General features: G+C 49.4%; 1 protein-coding gene across 1 annotated transcript in view; it reads left to right on the plus strand.

Annotated features, from left to right (window-relative positions):
* Positions 1 to 615: 615 nt before the first annotated feature.
* SIAH3 (siah E3 ubiquitin protein ligase family member 3) overlaps positions 616 to 21,734 on the plus strand; it is a gene marked incomplete at its 3' end in the record, with an annotated part of 73,022 nt that continues 51,903 nt past the window's right edge. The window contains exon 1 of the mRNA XM_079903201.1: positions 616 to 765. Coding sequence (XP_079759327.1) covers positions 631 to 765 — 135 coding nt within the window. The 5' untranslated portion in view covers positions 616 to 630. The remainder of the gene's footprint in view (positions 766 to 21,734) is intronic.

Consider the following 21,734-nt stretch of genomic DNA (forward strand, 5'->3'; position numbering starts at 1 on the left):
AGAGAATCGGAGCACAAGATTGAAAGATGCACGTTTCTGCTGTTGCCAAACCCTTATCTGGAATCGGAGGAGTCTTGTAATATTTGATTTTCTCCCAAGCAGCTCTGGTGAATCAAGCCGCGATCTGCGTTATCCATCTGCTTACTTTAGAGCAGGGTGTTTTACTATTTGGCGGTTTAAATGCTTTACGTTTTTGCCAGCGCGTTAAGAAAGCCTCTCATGTTAAATTAAGTCAATTAATAAATGGAGACACATTAAGCAATCAGTTTTGTCAGCCCATCTCCCCAGCATTATGTATGGTTGGCTGTAATCACAAGATAAATGCAATGTGCTGATCTATGGTAATGTTCAATAATACATTCTCCGCCAGGCTCAATTCATCAGGGAGTTTCGGTAGGGGAGGCATTTGTTATTGGCTGTCTCTGCACCTCAAGGATAACATTTCTGTCCTTTTGATTGGCCGCCTCACTGCTGCAAGATTCTAACCGTCTTATTTTGATGATGAATACGAAAGCACAGTAAGCCGGGCTGGAGTGTAGTGTCTCAGGGGCTGCGCTCCTTCCAGAGCCCAAGGACTTACAGCTTCCTCCGCTGCCTTGCTGTGCCAACAACCCCCCCAAAAAAGTTGTGATGCTTTTCTTCACCCAGTGCTTTGGGGCTGTGTTAGATCTCATTCACCTCCGCTTTCAGCACTACAAGGCTAAACGGGTGTTCTCCGCCGCTGGGCAACTTGTCTGCGTTGTAAACCCCACGCACAACCTAAAGGTGAGTGGCTCTCTCTCGCTTGATGTTCCCGCGGCTTGGGTTCAAGTCCATCCTCCGGGGGCGTCTGTGACCCTCCCGCGAGCGTGGGGAACTCGCGGCAAAGGCTGGTCCACTGGCGCCAGGACGGTGTTGGGTACCCGGCGCCGGTGCCTCGGGGCTCATTCTCCCTCTCTTGGCGGTTGGATGCTCTCGGCGACAGTGTGTTGTTTCCCCGACTGGCAAGAGCAACTGGAGTGAGAGTCTTCTTTTTTTTTTCCACGCTGTCAGCCTAGGAGTGGGGCGGAGGTCAGAAGTGAGGTCGGTGGACGGAGCAGGGGGCTTGCCCCTCTCTCTCCCAAATATTTGTGGGCAAGTGTTTAGGAGACAGGATTTGAAAAGTTACTCAAATCGCAGTCTGTCCCACGTGCTGCAAAGGCAGGCGAGCACACGGATTTAGGAAGCCCCTCTGGCTGCCGCTGAAGTAACTGGGGTCGGGGTGGAGGGGCAGGAACCCCGAGGCAGGGATCTGGGAGTTGGGGAGAGGGCTCCTTCTTCAGAGTGTTTTCCCCTTGTGCTCAGACTCGGCGTGAGTGGGGATCGGGGGGGCGGGGATGTCGGGAGGAGTTTGTCTTCTTTCCTTCCTTCGAGCTAGATGCGCCCGGTGCGCGGAGGACAGGAGGGGCAGATTTGCTTCAAGAGTATCGAAATGAAACCAGCCCCGAGCTGCCACTGCCCGAATCACCGCAAGCGCTGCGGGTGCCTCTTTGCTGTGGCCGCCCGCCGGGCTGCGCTTCCGACGCCGCTGCCGCTGCGTTTGCGCCTTTAGGTCAATGCCCTTTAAGAGAACAGCCAAAATATGGGCTGGAGGGACCGCTTCACATCACCGCCAAGGCTGAGGGAAATGAATGCAGAGCCCCTGGCTAGGGGAGGCAGGGGAGACGGGAAGGTAGGGCGGGAGGGGCGGTGCGAGGGCGCAGCTGAACTCCCCCCAGTGTGAAAGTCTGAGCCCAATGGGCTCTGTCCCCAAATAAACGATGGACTCGTTTGGGAGTTGCTTTCCTGTCCTCATTATACCCAAGGCAGAGTGACGGGGGAAGGGCACGTCTGCAGCTGAGCCACGGAAGAGTCTCTACCAGAACAGCTCTGTCATTCTGACCACTGCTGTTGGGCAGGAGATGTTGCTTGTTGCTCATCACTTTATAAACTCCTGCAGTCAGACTCTATTCGGCTGAAGCCCTGCAGGCCAGTGCTGAAGGATGCCTCCCTGCAACACTCCCCCCACCCCCGCTTCCGCACAATTCCTGGAAGTCCTCAGGAGGGACAGCTGCCTGGAGCCCCTGGGGCCATATGTCAAGGCCACTCCTGGACGGAGGGGTGATGCACTACTCTGGGACAGCTATGGTGCTCCTGACCTAGGAACCGGCTTTCCGCGGTACCCAAGCTGTGACTAATACCATCTCCCTCAACCGTTCAGCCTCCCAATCCCAATCCCTCCTTCTCTCACTCTCTCTCTCCCTTTCTCCCTCCTCCCCTCCCCTCCTCTCTCTTCCCCTCATTCTCCTATTTTCTTTTTCCCTTCATGGCTTACTTTTATAAATGAGAATTCACCACCAGTCATCCTTGGCAAAGCGAGTGTATGATGTACCTAGTAAAATATGATGCTGAATTCCATTTTATGGCCACTTTTGAGACTGCATTCAAACTCCCATTATTTTGTCGCTTTACATTAGTTAGTTCCCTGCGGCAAGAAATTTTGTTTATTCCTGTTTCGCATTTTAAAACCCTTACAAATTTTTTATGAGACTTAGCATTTCCAAAGTTTGAGTTTGGATGGTTCGTTGGCTGCAGCAGGTGATGGAGGGGAAGAAGGGTGCTAAGATCTTGGTGTGGGGTGGAGGGAAAAGCATCTGTGTGTATGTTTCAGTGATGTCAGGCTGGATATTGACAGGTAGTCCTGCTGCCCGGATTCAGGAGCCCAGAGTCAGTGTCGGAGTCCTTGGGTCAGTGCTGACTAGCTGTGTGACCTTGAAGGACTCGATGTCTCTGAGCCTTCCCTCCCTCACCTTCAAAATGAACCTATGACTCTTTAGCCCGCCTCCTCCACGACTCTGTGAGGCTGAAAAAGAGATGATACTCAAGGTAGATGTGCTTTATAACGGTCTCCTCCGAAAAAAGATTACGTTATCGTACATAATTTGTAGGGTTCCATTAGGAACTTCAAAAGTTATCACTTAAAGCCTTCAGCCAACTTAGTAACATAAAAATAGGTGACACGTGCTTTGAGAGGCTATTTCCCATGGCTCACTTTTTCACGTACATTCTCATTTGGCTTTTCATTTCCTATAAAAAGCCACTTAGAGAGTTTGCTCAGATGAGTGTCGCTGCAGATAAACAAATCAAATCGACGGCCGCTAATGTTACCAGGGGTTGCAGCAGGACACACAGGATTTACAGAGTCTGTACCAGGCGGAGACAGACCTCCGCATCCCAGGTTGCCCCTGGGGAGGTCTCATCCAGGCTCCAGGTGGCCCATCAGGTAAGTTTTACCTGCTTCTCAAACCTGAGGGCTAACAACCCTTTGCAGCTTATAAAGGAACAGTTCTCTAGGAGCATTGCTGCCCCATCACTGATATTTAAAAATGCATAAAACCTCGAAAGAAGTTGCTCCTTCTCAGCATTCCTTTCCATAGGCAGACCACAGAAGTATGCCTTAGATATAATAAGCTGTGATCCACATAGGAAGAAAAATTCTTCTTTTAAAGAAAAAAAAAAAAGCTGTGGCAACGTTAACCCAGAATAGCTATTGATCTGCGGTGCCTCCCCGCATTTTGTATGACAGGCTGGTACATAAAATGGTGACGAAGGACAGAGAGACTGCAACCTTGCTTTCAATTTTCTAGGTTGCATATTGCTACAGAGAGGGCTGGGAAGCCTGTGTTTTTCTTTGTGGAAGCATTTTTTGCACTTTGTCCTTTCCCGCGAATGCTAGCAGTACTTTACGACCCGAGGCAAGTGCTGAGTTATAATCAAAATTCACTTACTGAGCAGAGAAAATTGTGCATTTACCATGCTTCTACGGGTCACCTTCATTCTCAATTTTATTATGGCGATTACTCGGTAACCTGGATTCCTTCAAGCAACCTGATGCCTTTCCTTCTAAGTGGAAGGCAGAAGCCTTCCCGGGGAACGCAGACAACCCAGTTAAAGCCGTTACACTCCTTAAGCCCACCCTGCTTTAAAGGGGTGTTTAGAGTCGCTGGCCTGGAATAGGAGGGTCTTCTGCTTCAGGAAGAATCCGTAGCAGAGCTGGCTCTGTAGACCGCAAATGGCACTCCGTGTTGCCCTGTGTCTGTCTGTCTGGCTCTGCCTACAGGGATGGCTCCTTAAAGGGACCCGGGCCCCCACTTCTCCTTCCCACCCCATGAAAAGGGACCACCAAGGAGCCGGTGACCTTGGCTGGCTGCCATCTGCTTCCCCATTCATGGAGGTCACTGAAATGTGGCCCACGGGCTGCAGGCTGGCACCGGGGAAGGTGCGGGCTCCTGGTCCTGATTCAGCACTGCTTTCTCCCTCGTGTCCTTTGCTTGTTTCCAAACCAAGAAAGCCTTTCTCTCCTGGCCCCTCTCCCATCGACACTGGCTGCTTGTACAATGCCCTGCCCCGGGCAGCCCTCCCTGCTTCTGTCCCATCCCCAGAGGTGCCCTTTGAGGGGTGACCTGGCCAGTCTCTGCACCCAGGCCTCTCCAGGGAAGGGTCTGTAGTGGCAGCCAGACCCCTCTGGGGTCAGTGCTCAGCGCTTCCCAAGCGGACAGGCGCTGAGCTGAGGCTGGCTGGGCGACTTCCTCCCTGTAGCCACAGAGCTTGATAAACGAGGTTCTGAAAGAAGTCTAGCAAAACACTTTCTGGCAGACTTCCAAAAGGCCCTCACCAGGGCCAATGTCATTGCTGAGACCCCCAGTGCCTCCCGGCACCCAGACCCGAGGGCGGAACCTCCCCACCTCTCCTGGGAGGCTATTCATACCTCCATCCAGCCGGTCCAGTCCCTGGAGCTCTTTTCGATTATTACCCGTTAACCTTGAGTTGACAGACAGACAGACAGACAGACACACACACACACACACACACACACACACACACTCACAGTCACGCACACACACACAGTGGGAAGGGCATATGGGACAATGACGGCTTTAATTTGTGCCTGACAGATACTAAATCTAAAAATCAGGGCATTTTAGTACCATCACTGGAAGCATCCACGTGCCTTTCATTCTAAGACCAACCCGTATGGATGAATGTGTTCTGAGTGATGGTGGAGCTGGTGGGCTGGGGATCATCAGAGGAGGGAGCTGAGGAGAGGCGGGGTCAAGGGCAACCCTCACCTCTACCGTTCATGCACTGATCTTTGGAGATCCCGCGCCTGCCCTGGGGCTTTCACTAACTCTGCTTGACACAGCGTGGCAGGCAGCTGAAGGAACGCTAAAGACATGAACATCGTTTTTAGAGGTTTAGAGGTGGCCCTGGAGTATTCAGCCTGAATACCTAGTTTAAGGCAGTTAAAGGCTTCCGATAAGATTGTTTCATAGGCAGGGTGTGGGTTGCTCAGCTCCTCCTGACACAGCCATTGTCTGAGGGTCGCATCCCCAGTCTTCTGGACGTTTCACCATCTTCCTTTGCTGCCGAGGCTGGAGGCTCCTCACAGCTCCAACAGCACCTTAGGCGGGGGTGGGGGAAGGATGAGGGAGGAGCTGAGCTGGCTGTCCTCACTCTGTGAGCTTTATTCTAAAGGCTTTCCCTTGCTGCCTCCTCCAGCCCTTTGGTTTCTGTGAATATTATAAGACACTCGACACTGTAGGCACAGAGCAGTCATGCGGCTTTTCTGGTTCATGGTGATTACACATGAGGCTCCTGAGTCACGTAACTGGAGGCGCGAGCCCCGAGCAGCCGTTCGGTTAGCAGCGTGCTGGTGACGGGGAAGCAGGGGAGGCTGAAGCTGGCGCAGAGGTGATGTGAGCCCCTTGCCTCCGAACTGCATTTATCCGGCAGCCCCAGAGCAAATTCTGTGGCTCTCCCTTCACCATGGTCCCTCAAGCTGCAGGGACTGTTTGGAAGAAATGAGAAAACTGAGACTGAACACTTTTTTTAAAATCCACAGAGAGGTCAGAGTTATTTGGATGGCTTTCCTGGGGCAAGGCAGAACGTTTCTCTAGCAATTAACAATAAGAAAAAAAGAAAAATTAACTGTCTGGGATGGTATTTTACTCTTAGCAAAGTCATCCGGACTCAACCAACTCTGTTCCCCAAAGGGGAAAGGTGGCCTGTTTAGACACAAAGTACCACGTGGAAGGGGTTACCTGGAGAATGGAGCTCCGTTCTCTGTGGCTCAGAGAGTGACGGGGAGAATGTCAGAACTGGGAGCCTGAACCGTCTTAGTTTACAGTTGAGGAAACGGAGGCCAGAGAGGGGAATGACTTGTATTCGGTTCCTACGGCTGCTGTAACAAATTACCACAAATGGGGCAGCTGAAAATCAGAGTGATCTATTTCTCAGAGAAATCAGGAGGCTGGAAGTCCAAAATCAAGGTGTCAGCAGGGCCAGGCCTCTCCAAGGCTCCAAGGAAGAGTCTGTCCCTTGCCTCATCTGGCTTCTGAGAACTCCACGTGCTCTTGGGCTTGTGGCCACATCCCTCCAATCTCTGCCTCTGGGGTCACGTGGGCTCCTTCTCTCCTTTGTGTGTACATCTTATAAGGATACAGGTTATTGCACTTAGGGCCTCCTTGGGTGATCCAGGATAAGCTTCTCATTGCAAGATCCTTAATTTAATCTCACCTTCGGTCATATAATATTCACTCTCTTGCTAGTTAAGGTAATATTCACAGGTTCCAGGTATTAGGATGTGAATCTATCTTTTCAACCCACTACTCGACTTTTGCAGAGTCAACCTATTTAGTGGCAGAATTTAGGAACCAGAAGTCAGCTCTCCTGATGTCAGGCCTAGATCCCCTGCACTGCCCCAGGCTGCCTTCCAATTAGCCCTAACTAAATATCCCTTGCACACTGTGGAAGCAGAAAATTGCGGGGACCCCCCTTCCTGCACCCCATCAGGCCCAGGCCAGCAGTGTGACCCCATGGGCTGCACCACACACCCACCATCTCCCCTTTGTCAGATCCACATTTCAATTTGGGGCCTCTCCATCCTCCTCCCTTATTCCCCTTCCCCCTCCACAAATCTTCTTCCCTTTTCTTTACTGAATTATTCTAAAAACAATATAATGAACATGGATGCATGCACATCATATTTAAAAATCAAATGGAAAGAGATACACTGTCAAAAGCATAGAGCATAGGGAATTCCCTGGCGGTCTAGTGGTTAGGACTCCACGGTTTTACTGCTGAGGGCCTGGGTTCAATCCCTGGTCAGGGAACTAAGGTCCTGCAAGCCACGAGGCCAAAAAAAAAAAAAAGCACAGAGCATTATATTTTGCCCTTAGTACATATTTTATAAATCCTCCAGGTCAATATGGGGAGAAGCAGTGGGTGTAGGAAAAAAACATGGGCTTTGGGGCAGACAGGTCTGAATTCAAATCCAGGCTGTGCCACTGGCCGATGTGTGACTTTGAACAAATGACTTTGCCTCTCAGGGGCTCCATTTCCTCCTCTATAAAAAGGAGAAAAGAACGCCCACCTTGTGACCACCTGGAGGGGTGGGATAGGGAGGGTGGGAGGGAGACACAAGAGGGAGGGGAATATGGGGATATAGGTATACGTATAGCTGATTCACTTTGTTATACAGCAGCAACTAACACACCATTGTAAAGCAATTATACTCCAATAAAGATGTTAAAAAAAAAAAACCACCCACCTTCTATGGCCGCTGCAGGCGTAAATGAGTTCACAGAAGGAAAATGTCTACCACAGAGGAGAGAGTCGGTAAATAGTAGCAGTTATTGTCAACACGGGTCATTACGATAAAAGCTAAAAGCCACTCCTGGGAAGTTAGAGTCAACTCCCCAAAACCCCACCTTCCGTCTTTCTCCGCCTCCCGGCAGGCCTCGGTGCTTGCTGTTCCTTGGTATCTGTGAATTGCCCTTGGCCTTGAAGAGATTTTGAACGGAACAATTTCTTGCCTTACGTAAAAGTCAGATTCGTCCTTACTGCCTAACTTCAAAGAAAGCCCTGAACCCTGCTTGGGTTCTGAGCCCTGAAGTGCAATGGGAGAGGAGGGGCTGGGGCTGGGAGGACACGTGTGCCTGCGGTGGAACAGCGGCTGAGGACCTGGTGCCCGTCATCGGAGCCAGGAGCCGTGCGGACGAGGCCCCTTCTCCTCCCACCCCGGGAACGGGCCCTCGTGACTTACGCATGCTTTCTTTTCATTAGAGGCAGCTGACTAAGCACAGGGGCAAGCGGCCCTGTGAGGGGCACCTGATCCGGAGGGCGTGGGTCTGAGGCTGAGTGACACCGCTGAGAGATGCAGCAGGGTGGGGAGAGGTAGGTGGGCAAAAACTGCAAGCCCCCTGGGAGACTGGACATTTTCTCTCTGCCCTTCAGTTCATTCTGCCTTGAGGAAGTAGCTTCCCTCTGAGCCGGGCAGGATGAAGGGGGTTGATGCTTAATGGAGGATGCAGCCCCTGGCATCAAGGGCAGGCAAGGGGTGCTCTGACCTTTCCAAGCCAAGAAAGAATTCCTAGATCCCACTGTCATCAGACACTTTTTAAAAAGCACAGAGGTAGGCCACAGGGCTGAGTTCCCTTACTCCATCCTGAGTTTACACACACACACACACACACACACACACACACACACACACACACACACATATACACGGAGTCAGTGGAGGTTCTGAGATGCCAATCTGTTTGTACCCTGAGTGGTCTCTGAATAGCGCAAGATCACAGGGTACAGGGCTCCCCTGGTGGCGCAGTGGTTAAGAATCCATCTGCCAACGCAGGGGACACGGGTTCGATCCCTGGTCCGGGAAGATCCCACATGCCGCGGAGCAACTAAGTCTGTGAGCCACAACTACTGAGCCCACGTGCCACACTACTAAAGCCCACGCACCTAGAGCCCGTGCTCCACAACAAGAGAAGCCACCACAATAAGAAGCCTGCACACAGCAAGAAAGAGTAGACCCCACTCACCCCAACTAAAGCCCGCGTGCAGCAACGAAGACCCAATGCAGCCCCCAAAAAAATATATATATATGTGTGTATGTGTGTGTGTATATGTGTGTGTGTATATATATATATATATATATATATATATATATATATAAAGATCACAGGGTACGAAGCCCAGTGGATGGGGAAACCTGGTCCCCAGCACTGTGGAGGAAAGCACGGAGATGAACAAGATCCCTCTCCCCGACCCAACCTGTAACTGACCACTCCAGCCTCAGGAAAGAGGTAAAAAGGGGAAGTCAGTGATGGGCGAGAAAAGAGTAACATTCTAGCTGAGGTCCTGGAATATGGGCTTTGGAGTCAGACTGATCTGGCTTTGAATCCAATGCTGTCACTTGCCTGGAGTAATCTCTTTGACTTCCCTAAGCCCGCATTTCCTCAACTACAAAATGACTGTTCTGAAGGTGAAATATCGTGATATACATAAAGTGCTTAGCATAGCACCCAGCACCTAATACACACTCCATAAACGGTAACTACCATTACTAGTAAGTGGAGTCCCTTAGAGATGTTACCTGATACACAAGATGTGACCAAGGTTCTTTTGCCCAACTTGTATGAGTGATCAAACTTCTACTCAAACTGGATGTCGGGGGAAAGAGAGGGATGGGCCAGCAGTAACAGGACCTGTCTGTTGAGTGACCAAGATTTTGAGCATGGCAGGTCCAAGCTCAGAGAACCAGAGCCACGCTCCAGTTCCAGGTCCTGGTCTAACAGATGAGGCCCAAAGGGGTGATGCCCAAGCTCACAGCTGATAAGGGGCAGGGTCCACTGCTCTACCTGTGCCACCACACTGCTGGGGGGTAGGGGCGTTGGAAAAGGATGCTGCCTGTCTACTATGACCCCCACGCACTGGGCATCTTCCCAAAGGGTCCCCGTCCTCAGGACCTTGCCAAGGTATAAACCGGCCGGGTGAGGATGGGGCGTTAAAAAGGCAATGCTCCTCGTGTCTCTAGAGCTGGCACAAACACACAGCGAGTGACTGAGATGAGGCTCTGCGTGAGATCACCCAAGCCAGGAAGCCATAACCCCAGGCCTTCACATAGCAGGGTGGATCAAGTTCTGCTACAAAAGGCTGCATTTTCATCTTGACCTTGGGCCCAGGATGAACGCACCATCAGAAACCAGCCTAATGTTTTCAGCAGAAGAACAAAGGTCCCGTGGATAATTTAGAATTGTGGTGTAACAGGAAATAGCAGTTTTACTTGCAAGATGCTGTACCTCAATAATTCCTTGGTCCTTTAATGGATGCTTCATCACGAACCGGTGATTAGGAGGGAGCTGGGAGCCGCAGAGCTATCTCCAGGTGGCACCGGGAACTCCAGCCAGGAGACACTGGCCTGTGGAAGGGACAGGGCCCCGCAGGACGAAACTGGAGAGTGTCCTCTATGGAAGGGAAAGGCCATCGCAGACCACGTTTGGGGACGGAAGACGGGGTTAGCATGGCATTAGGAAGGCTCCACAGAAACAGAACCAAATCAGATCAATACCAGATTTTACAAAAGACTGGCCAGCCCATCTAGCGATGTGCCCAGCTTTGCAGCCAGTGCCATGGTCCCTCAGATCTAATGCCTACGACTTCACCAAGGATGTGCTGGGAAGTCCCAGGCAAGTAGCCACTCAGAACCTCGCGTTCCCTTTCTATAAATTAGAGGTATACTGTGACTTAGGCTAAGCTGGTTACATATCCTGAAGTCCACAGACTGTCGTTTTCTGCTGTCACAGTTATGCACACAATAATAACAATAATGATCAGAACAACCACAAAATAGCTACCATTTACTGAAGGCGCGCTATGTCCAGGAACTGCATTAAATGCTATGCATTTGATTCTCCCTTGGAAATAGTATATTATCATTCTATCAAAGCAAAGCAAAGGTAAAGAGCTTACTCACTCTTACACAACTGTTTGTGGCGGAGCCATTTAAAATGAAAATCCCACGTTTTTAAGCACTTCTTGGTATGTCATCCCTCAGTGTTCTCTCTTTTCACAACAAACAACTGGCCATAAGACTAATATTGAGTATATTATATTCCATTTAAAAATACTGAGCTAAGATCCTGTCTCATTCACCCTCTGTCTGCATACATCAAACACACACAGATGCCCCAGCTCTTGGGGGCCAATCCTGGGAGGCATGCTCTAGGCTCCCCAGGGCTACCTGGTGGAATGGAGCCCTGTGGTCAATGGCAGTGACTCTGTCCCTTCCTCCTGCTTCCTGGAATCACTTCCCAAATAAACCACTGCATCCAAGTTTTTATCTCAGGCTCTACTTTGGGGGAAACCAAGTTAAAACTACATATGTGTGTATGTTTTTTGTTTTTTTGTGGTACGCGGGCCTCTCACTGTTGTGGCCTCTCCCGTTGCGGAGCACAGGCTCCGGACACGCAGGCTCAGCGGCCATGGCTCACGGGCCCAGCCGCTCCGCGGCATGTGGGATCTTCCCAGACCGGGGCACGAACCCATGTCCCCTGCATCGGCAGGCAGACTCTCAACCACTGCGCCACCAGGGAAGCCCTGTGTATACGTTTTTGAATTAGCTCACGTTTATTGAGCACTCACTAAGTGCTAAGTGTGATGCTAAGTGATTTACCTGAATTGCCTTTTAAAAAATCCTCAGAACTACGCCGACAATCTATCCCCAAATTACACACAAGGAAGCTGAAGCACAGAGAGATTAAGTAACTTGTCCAAGGATGCATCCAATCAGCGGTAGAGTTTAGCTGGTGCTTTTAATCTTTAAGCTGTCTCTCCCTCTCGGTCACAGAACTGCTTACCTGGAAGCTTCTACAAAGAGCCTAGCCTTCCAATTCAGGCTCGATAAAAATTACGATTTGCATAAAATACTTGGAAGGAAATCTTGGCAACAACTTTATTTAAGTGCACGACTCAAAGTTATCCTGCAGAAAAGGAAGTTTGTGCTCCATGATCATTTATTTATTTATTTTTTTGCGGGACGCGAGCTTCTCACTGCCGTGGCCCCTCCCGCCGCGGAGCACAGGCTCCGGACGCGCAGGCCCAGCGGCCATGGCTCACGGGCCCAGCCGCTCCGCGGCACGCGGGATCCTCCCGGACCGGGGCACGAACCCACGTCCCCCGCATCGGCAGGCGGACTCTCAACCACTGCGCCACCAGGGAAGCCCCCATGATCATTTTTTTAAATGGGTTACATGGTTGGACAGGAGGACAGAGCATCTGAAACCAGCATTGACCCCCAAATCTGGGACATGTGATCGTCTTGTCAATTCCCCACTTGCTTCTCAATGACAATGGGAACTAGCTGACCACGTCAGAAATGAAAATGTTCTCTAAGCACTGGGATAGCATTAAACGGGCCACTTTTTCTGAGAAAAGAAGAAATCTTTTTATACAAAAGCAAAAATGTCCTTCAAGAGAATGTGGCTCTTACCCTGTCACACCAGTTTTCTGAGAGATCCACAGGCCTTTGAAATTTCCTTTCCCATTAGCAGCCATACTTTATTACTAAATTTATTTTCTTAAACTAAAATTGAAGAGGAACGCAGTTTTAAGGACCATTTTTTACCTCACTTAACTGAGCCTCTACCTTGATTAGGGGAAGGGTCGACCCTTCCGCCCTAACGCTCTTCAAACATTTCCTTTTTTCCAAAACTGCCGTGGGAAGAACCGAGTTGAGGGAAGTGTCCGGGTGAGAGGTGAGCTTCTGGGAGGAGAGCGCAATGACGTTTGTGAGCCCTGTTTCCAGGGTACAAGCTGGAGCCGCGAGGGGCAGTGTCTATACTGACTTCAGGCGGCGTGAGGAAAACGCTCGGCCAGGCGCTGTGGAGGGGAGGCCACCAAGGTAATCCCCCAGGGGTCACCTCATCCAGCAGCTCCGACATCCGGGGAAAGTCACAGAGGCTGCAGAGGGCTCACGGGGGACGCTGACACGAAGGAACTAAAGGCATTCTGTGAGGAAAGTGCCTCAGACTTGAGCGATATGCCATCGCCACCATTCCCAGCCCCGCATGACCCCTGCTCATCCCCCCGCCCCTCGGGGTGACGGCCTGAAGCGGGGTGACCACAGCGGGGGCAGGGGACTGGCACTGCAGGCACCTCTGCCGACCCCAGCCCTGCCCGGCCTCCCCATAAGCAGGAGAGCTGATGAGCACGTGAAGAAGCCGCATCATTGAAAAGACAGTCTCTTCAGCAAGTGGTGCTGGGAAAGCTGGACAGCCTCATGTACATCAGTGAAGTTAGAACACACCCTCACACCATACACACGAATAAACTCAAAGGGGCTTAAAGACTTAAATATAAGACACAACACCATAAAACTCCTAGAAGAGAACATAGACAAAAAAACTTTCTCTGACATAATTCGTAGCAATATTTTCTTACATGAGTCTCCCAAGGCAAAAGAAATAAAAACAAAAATAAACAAATGGGACCTAATCAAGCTTATAAGCCTTTGCACAGCAAAGGAAACCATCAACAAAACGAAAAGACAACCTACAGATTGGGAGAAAATATTTGCAAACAATGTGACTGACAAGGGCTTAATTTCCAAAATATACAAACAGCTCATAGAACTCGATATCAAAAAAACAAACAACCCAATCAAAAAATAGTCAGAAGGGCTTCCCTGGTGGCGCAGTGGTTGAGAGTCCGCCTGCCGATGCAGGGGACACGAGTTCGTGCCCTGGTCCGGGAAGATCCCACGTGCCACGGAGCGGCTGGGCCCGTGAGCCATGGCCACTGAGCCTGCGCGTTTGGAGCCTGTGCTCCGCAACGGGAGAGGCCACAGCAGTGAGAGGGCCACGTACCGCAAAAAAAAAAAAAAAAGTCAGAAGACCTAAATAGAAATTTCTCCAATGAAGACATACAGATGGCCAACAGGCACATGAAAACATGGTCCACATAGCTAGTTATTAGAGAAATGCAAATCAAAACAACAATGAAGTATCACCTTACATGGGTCAGAATGGCCATCATCAAAAAGTCTACAAATAATAAATGCTGGAGAGGGTGTGGAGAAAAGGGTAGCCTCCTACACCGCTGGTGGGAATGTAAATTGATACAGCCACTATGGAAAACAGTATGGAGGGTCCTTAAAAAACTAAAAAATAGAACTACCATATGATCCAGCAATCCCACTCCTGGGTATATATCTGGAAAAGACAAAACCTCTAATTCAAAAAGATACATGCACCCTAATGTTCATAGCAGCGCTATTTACAATAGCCACGGCATGGAAGCAACCCAAGTGTCCATCAACAGATGAATAGATAAAGAAGACGTGGTACAGATACACAATGGAATATTACTCAGCCATAAAAAAGAATGAGATATTGTCATTTACGGCAACATGGATGGACCTAGAAATTATCATACTGAATGAAGTCAGACAGAGAAAGACAAATATTATATGATATTCCTTATATGTGGAATCTACAAAATAATACAAATGAACTTATTTACAAAGCAGAAACAGACTCACAGACATAGAAAACAATCTTATGGTTACTAAAGGGAAAAGGGAGGGATGAATTAGGAGTATGGAATTAACAGATACACACTACTATATATAAAATAGATAAACAACAAGGTCCTACTGTATAGCACAGGGAACTAGATTCAGTATCTTGTAATAAGCTGTAATGGAAAAGAATCTAAAAAAGAATATATATGTGTGTGTATGTGTGCGTGTGTGTGTGTGTGTGGTGTGTGTAACTGAATCACTTCGTCTACACCTGAAGCTAACACAATATTGTAAATCAACTACAGTTCAATTAAAACAAATAAGTAACAAAAGACAAAAAGTAGAAGCTGTCTCATGAAGCCCCAGTGACGCATCTGTTTATGGTAATTAAATAAAGCCAGTCGGACCCTTCTCAGCGCGCTTGCTGAAGTCGGTGCCAGACACCTGAGGCTCTCCAAGAGCCCAAGGGAAATGAGAGCGGAAGGCGGGCTCCCCGGCACTCACCACAGCTCCGTGCAAATGCTCGGCCGAGGAGGCTTCCTCAGAACCGAGAGGCTGCAGCCCTTGTCTGCGGTCTGGCTCCGTTCCCACGGGGTCTTGGGCAAGTCATTTAACCTTGGCTTCTCCATCTGTCAGGGGAGAGGTGCCACTTGCTCTGTGCCTCCCTCCTGGGTGACCTTGGTGTGCGGAGGCCCGCTCTTCACTGCTGACCTCATCCACACGTGGTCTCTTTTCAAAGGGGTTTGAGACAATTGAAGTCAAATGGTAGCGTGAACAGGTGAATAAAATGGAAGAAAAATGGAGGACGTGAGCAGTTAATTGGAAAGCTTAACCCATTTATCGTGACAGAAATTTAGTAGAAAAGTGAAATTCTACAGATGTATTTTAAACACCTCTCAGCGTACTGGAAAGATCATGGCCTTTGGACTCAGGTGTGGTTTCAAATTTAGTTCCAATTTTCATAGCTGTGTGACCCTTGGCAAGTGACAACCCTCTGAGCTTCATTTTTCTTGTCTATAACAAGACAAACACTGAGAAGCTGGTGGAGGATTAAATGTGACAGATACATGCGAAAGCACCTAGATCAGTGCCAAGCACGCAGTAGTACCCTCGAAGACGTTGATTTCTTTTTGCCTTCCTTCCTTCCTTCCTCTTTTGATTTTTTTTTTCCATGGTAAATAAGGAAGTCTCCAGGAAATACTTCTGGCATTATTTGAATAGTGGGTTACAGGAAACTCTCTGAGAATGAGAAAGTTTGAAATTACGAAAGGAAGAGAGCCTTGTCATGCAGGGAAGGGAGAAATCTTCAAGATGAGAAATGACTCGGTTAACTTATCCAAAGTCACCAGATGAGTCTTTTACATTCTCTACATCGTATTTTTGTTATCTGGGTGTAGAATTAATACAGTAAGTTCTCTCTACAACTGAGATCTCCCAAGGGTATCTGGGAGTAGAACAGGGAATCTTGGGAGGATGTTTTTTCCACGTGAAGCTGGGAAGACCAGGGGCAGGGTCACTGTTAGGGAGGGCAAGGGGTACAACTCCAGACAGATGTGAAACTTTGCGACATCAGGACGCCTGGGCGGTCTAGGGGGCGCTAGAACCTGCCAGTCCCCTGTTCCTGGAGCTGGCACTGGACGGCAGACGTCTGCACATTTTCTACTAACCAATTAGAAAGTAAAGATGGTAAATGCAGCTCCTTCTTGCACTCTGAGGTCACGTGGGTGTGTCCAGGCAGGCAAAGAGACAACCAGCAAAATTCCAGGCAACTGGCTGGTATCAGGGATGCGCAGCAGCAGGAAGCAGCCCGTGCCGCCTCCTCTGTGTAGCCTGTCCTGATAACCCCTCTCCCCAGGGAGAATCAAACCTGCCTTGTCCGCCTCAACTGAATTGATGTTCATCACAGCCCTCAGACTCTTCCACTCTATGCAACCATTTGCACATCTGTGTCCCTGTCACACACGGTGAGACCCCCCAAGGCTCTGTATCCCCAGGCCTCGCGTAAATGACCATCGCACGCTAGGTGCTTGGTGAATGCGGGTCTAATTAGTAAATGGAAGGCTCGGGACTGTAAGAACTTGGTAAGGAAGCGGGAGGACTGAGCGGGTTAGCAAGACAGAGGCTCGAGGGCAGGAAAGAGACAGAGCCTGTCTCCTGAAGCCTACGCTAAGCTGGAAACTTATGAGGAGGACAGCCGGGTTACAAGGCCAGAGCTGGACGAGCAGTGAAATTTGGCCCAAGCCCCCGCAAGTCCCTCCTGCTTGAGGACAGTGCTGGGTTTCTGAGCCTGGACTGGGTCTGGGCTCACAGTTGGGGTCAGTGATACAATCAAGTGTAGTGTGATGCTGAGGGAGGGACTCCGGAGCCACGCTGCCTGGGTTCAACCACTGCCTCTGCAGCTATAAGCTGTGCGAGGTTGGACTTGCAACCTAGCTTCTTTCTGCCTCAGTTTTCCCATCTGTAAAATGGGAATCGTAACAGTAGTACTTGCATCCTAGGATTGTTGTAAGGGCTGTTGTTGTCATTACCAGATGCAAGGAGGGCACACTTAGTCCACAGGTCCTGACAGTGATGCGGTGTAAGAGGAAACAGGAATCTAGTGGATTCTGACTTCTATCCACTCTATTACAGCTGCTCTAACTTAAACTGGGTAGTTGATCATCTGCAGGTCAGTTCTCTCTCTACATGCTGCTGAGAAATGTTTTAAGGTCCACTTTGGGAGAGTCTGCGAGTCACTACCATGATGGTGCCATGGGTACTTTTAAAAGAACATGGGTTTGGGCTTGGTTTGCTGGTGTATTCAAATGAACCAGTGAGTTTTGTGGTTTAGGCTTTCTGTCTTTATATTCTACCTAAAAGGGACAAAAGAACATTAGAAAGCTCCTTTACATGTTAAAGTTCCTTTTTGTTTTTAAAGGCACATTTACTATGAGCCAGGCACGCTGTTCTAATTACAAATATTAACTCACTGAATCCTCAAAATAACCCTGTGAAATAGGGCAATAACTATCACTAGTATACAGATGAAGAAAGAGGCAGAGAGAGGGTAAGCACTGTGTCTACAGCCACACAGCACTGAGAGGTGGAGCCAGGAGCATGAACTCAGGAGCCTGGCCCCAGAGCTGCTCCGGTGTCTCCTGTTACACCTGTTATGCCAGAAGATCTAAGTTTAGGTAAATTCACAGGAAGGTAAGCGGGCCTCTCCCAGCCCAGGGTGGGCTGAGCTGCCTGATGGTCCTAGGGTAGCTCAGTCTTTCCTGCTGAAAGGAAAGGAGAATCCCACAGACCACATCAGACTCCCTGGGTTGACTCCAAGTGGCCCAGCTTTGGAAGGGAAGTTCTGTGGCCCCCCCAGAAAAGGAGCTGAGAACCCAGGCAGACAACCCCCATGAGGTCAAGGACACTGCCTGCCAGCTACGGGGTCTGAGCACCCAGGGAGCACAGCCCTGTAACCTGAGACCTTAGAGGCAGATCGCTTCTTCCCCTTGGTTTACTGTTACCTCTCAGATGGTCCCCGACTCAGACAGAGGACTGGGGGCCTGGGGGACTTCCTCCCTCTTCTCAGCAAGTGGAGGGAGCCCCAGGGAGCCCCACGGATGCTGGTAAACAGGTGTATGTGATCGCCAGGCCTTCACAACTGGACAGCCTTTTGTTTCCCCTGATAGAGGTAAATGTTGATAACTCAGTGATGATGATAAAAATTGTAAAGTGCCAAGCACAGCATGTTTACTTACAAAAGCCACGAAATAATTGCTGCAGCCTTGCTGCTAAGAAAACCAGTTGTTGAGTCCAGGATAATTCTAGTAAGAAATTGGCACCCAGGGATTAATTGTTTAGAATGTAATGACCGCTACAACCCAAATGAATGAGAACAGAAGGCAGTTTCCAATTTGAGTCTCAGGAATGAAACAGACCTTGCCAGGCTGGCTGATACAGAAAAAGAGAATGGAGGACTTTTTTTTTTTAACCTCACTACCGATTGGGCGAAAAATCAGAAAGCATTTTGCAAGAACGCCTTCTGAGAAGACTAGCCAGAAATCTGTGAGGACGCCTCAGGAAAACTCTTGATTGATGAGTGAAAGCCTGGCTGAGCTCGTCCTAGAATCCCTGAGCAGGTTTGGGGGCAGCAAGGCAGGGGTGAATCATCACCGCGCTGGGGGAGACAGAACGGGTGCCAAGCATGGAGACAGAGCCGCCCCTGACACTTCAGCTTGACCTTCAGCAGATCACCCCTGCTTTCTCAATCTGCCCTTTCCTGCAAATCTGGGATGGACTGCAGTACTTACCCTGCCAACCTCAATGGCTTATTGTAAGGATCAAACAAGAAAATACCTGGCAAAGTGCTTTGTGATCTTTAAATCACAATGTGGGTGAAGTGTATTATATGGATAAATTACCCCTTCCACATCCTTTTGTTTGCTTAGCCCTTGTTGTTCTAAAAAGGACTCAAGGCAACCTGCCTATTTTTTCCTCATTTTTTGCAGAGTAATAAGCACTCTGTAGAAAAATTGTCATGGCGAGCAGTGTTCAGCACCAGAAAAGACCCAGGATGGTTTGCTGGGTCCACTGGACAGGAGTCTGAGGGTCCCGGTGGGAGCAGAACCCTTAGCAGGTCTTCAGACATTGAATGTGATGGGGAAACGAAGATGGGGTAGCCTATTTGTTCATGTGTCTACTTACTGAGCTCCTGCTATGAGCATATATTTATTGAGGACCTGCTATGAGGATTGGCTCATCATGGAGAGAGTAAAAGGACCCTCAAAAGATACCTACTTGGGCTTCCCTGGTGGCGCAGTGGTTGAGAGTCCGCCTGCCGATGCAGGGGACACGGGTTCGTGCCCGGTCCGGGAAGATCCCACATGCCGCGGAGCAGCTGGGCCCGTGAGCCATGGCCGCTGAGCCTGCGCGTCCAGAGCCTGTGCTCCGCAACGGGAGAGGCCACAACAGGGAGAGGCCCGCGTATAGCAAAGAAAAAAAAAAAAAGATACCTACTTAACAAATAACCATGGGAGCGGTCCCCAATTCTTCACCAGTTTCCCAGTTCTTATCCATTTCCCTCCCATCTCCATCCCTCTTCCTAGCTGACATTGGTAATAGAGGTGCTGAGTTCTTTCAACTAACTGGAAGGCATGCTCATCACAAATGAGGAATCCCAGGATTGCCTGCGAGACTTGAGTGGTCAGAGTAGGTACTGAGAGAGGGTGCAGACTTGGTGATCCTAGTCAATGGAAAATCACAAGTGTTGTCAGAGGATGTGGTGAAATTGGAAACCTTGTGCACTACTGGTGAGCCTGCGAAACAGCAGCTGCTGTAACAGTATGCAGTGCCTCAAAAAATTTAGTATAGAATTCCCATCTGACCCGGCAATTCCACTCCTGGGTATGTACCGCAAAAACTGGAAATGGGCTCAACAGGTATTTGTACACCCATGTTCACAGACACATTAGTCACAACAGCCAAAGGGTGGAAACAACCCGTGTCCATCCACAGATGAATGGATAAGCAAAATCTATATGGTATATCCACATAGTGGAATATTGTTCCACCATAAAAAGAAATGAAATTCTGACATACGCTACAACATGGGTGAACCTTGAAACTATGATGCTACGTTCAATAAACCAGTCACAAAAAGACAAAAACTGCATGGCCGCACTTACAGGAAATATTTCAAATAGGCAAGTTCATAGAGACAACAAGTAGATTCGAGGGTACCAGGGGCTGAGGGAAAGTGGAACTAGGGAGTTTTTGCTTAATGGTCAGAGTTTCTGTCTGGGGTGATTTTTTAAAGTTCTGGAAAGAGATAATGGTGGTGGCGGTACAACATTGTGAATGTAACTGATGTCACTGAATTGCACACTTAAAACTACTAAACGTGGCGAATTTTGTGTTATATATTTTTCACCATACCAAAAGTATACTTTGTTCAAAAAAAAGGTCAAGTCCTTGAACTTGCTGGTCATAGCAGGGCCCTGGCTTACGATGGGTAGCTTCACACCACGCCGCTCTCCCCCTCATTCTCCGGCCTCTTGGGCCTGGCTCAGCCTTCCTGTCCATTGTGCTCTCTCCCATCACTGGGCCTCTGGAATGTTCCTCCACCCACCCAAAGCAAGCCTTTTCAGACCACCCAGGCTAGGTCAGGTTCCTTGGTTATATGCTCTCAAAGCCTATACTCTTTCTCTTCAAAGTACAACCTCCAGTGATGGGATATTCCAATGACGCCTGACTCCCCCTGGCTCTCCCAGGGACAGTGTCTGTTTAAATCTCTCCATTTTAGTGCCATTGCCCATAGCAGGCCCTCAGTAAATAAATATGTGCTGGATGAAGAAACACATGAAAGACTGAGCTAGTCCGTCATCTTCTTCCCACCTCCTCCATCATCTCCATCCCATGATCCATTATCCACAGGACTTAGGTCTGTCTGAAATAATCTGAAGTATTTATTTCTTTATGTATCTGTGGTGTCCCTGCCTTCTCATTTGAATGTGAACCCCTTCAGAGTAGGGCCCTTTTCTGCCTTGTCCACTGCACTACCCCCAATATAGAACAGTGCCTGCCATGTCGTAGGGCTCAATGGACATCCATTCGATCAATGAATAAGCAGACCTTCATTAGCTCCTGCCTGGATTATCTTCTTCTCGATGTCATGGTCTCCATATCAACGCCAGAGTCATATGGCTACAGATGTTGATTTGCCTGTGTCCCACTTCTGCTTTAAGCCTTTAGTGCTCCCCCAGGGTCCAGAGGTATGGTCCCTGTTCCTGTCAGAGGATACACCGGCCTCTCCTGACACACCCCACGTCACCGCTCAAACCTTCCCAGGCTGGAGGGCTCTAAGCTCACTACACAGACCGTTCTTAACCCACGCTCTTCTCTCTCCCCAGAATACCATTCCCTGCTTCTTCGTCTGGTTAGTACTTTCTCACCCATCAAGACTGCTCAGATGCCATCTCTTTGCAGGATGCCTTCCCCAAACCTCTATCATGATCCAGAATTGTTAACCGCTGGGCTCCCCCACTAGACTCGAGGCAGGAGAGCTGGGAGCAAGTTCCGTTCATGTCGGGACAGGGCTCACTGCCTGGCATAAGGCAAGCCCTCAGTGAAGAGGGGCTTCACCAAACCCAACTGTTCAGAGTGAACTTGAGAAGGACAAGAATGGTCTCTTGTTTGAGACCAACGATCGCAATTCTGTAGAACCACCCTTGGACCAGACAAAAGGGCATTTTAAGCCCCAAGCTCTGCAGGTCCCACCTGGCCCTCCTCATGCTGTGCCCCAAGCCTGTGGGGTAAGGAATCTGCAGCCGCAAGTGAACGTTCCTACCTGGAGCTCGCACCTTCCCTTCCAGGCCTCTCTCTGGGTATCCAGAGCTTA

Source organism: Stenella coeruleoalba (assembly GCF_951394435.1).
Source record: "Stenella coeruleoalba genome assembly, chromosome: 18".
Taxonomy (NCBI): Eukaryota; Metazoa; Chordata; class Mammalia; order Artiodactyla; family Delphinidae; genus Stenella; species Stenella coeruleoalba.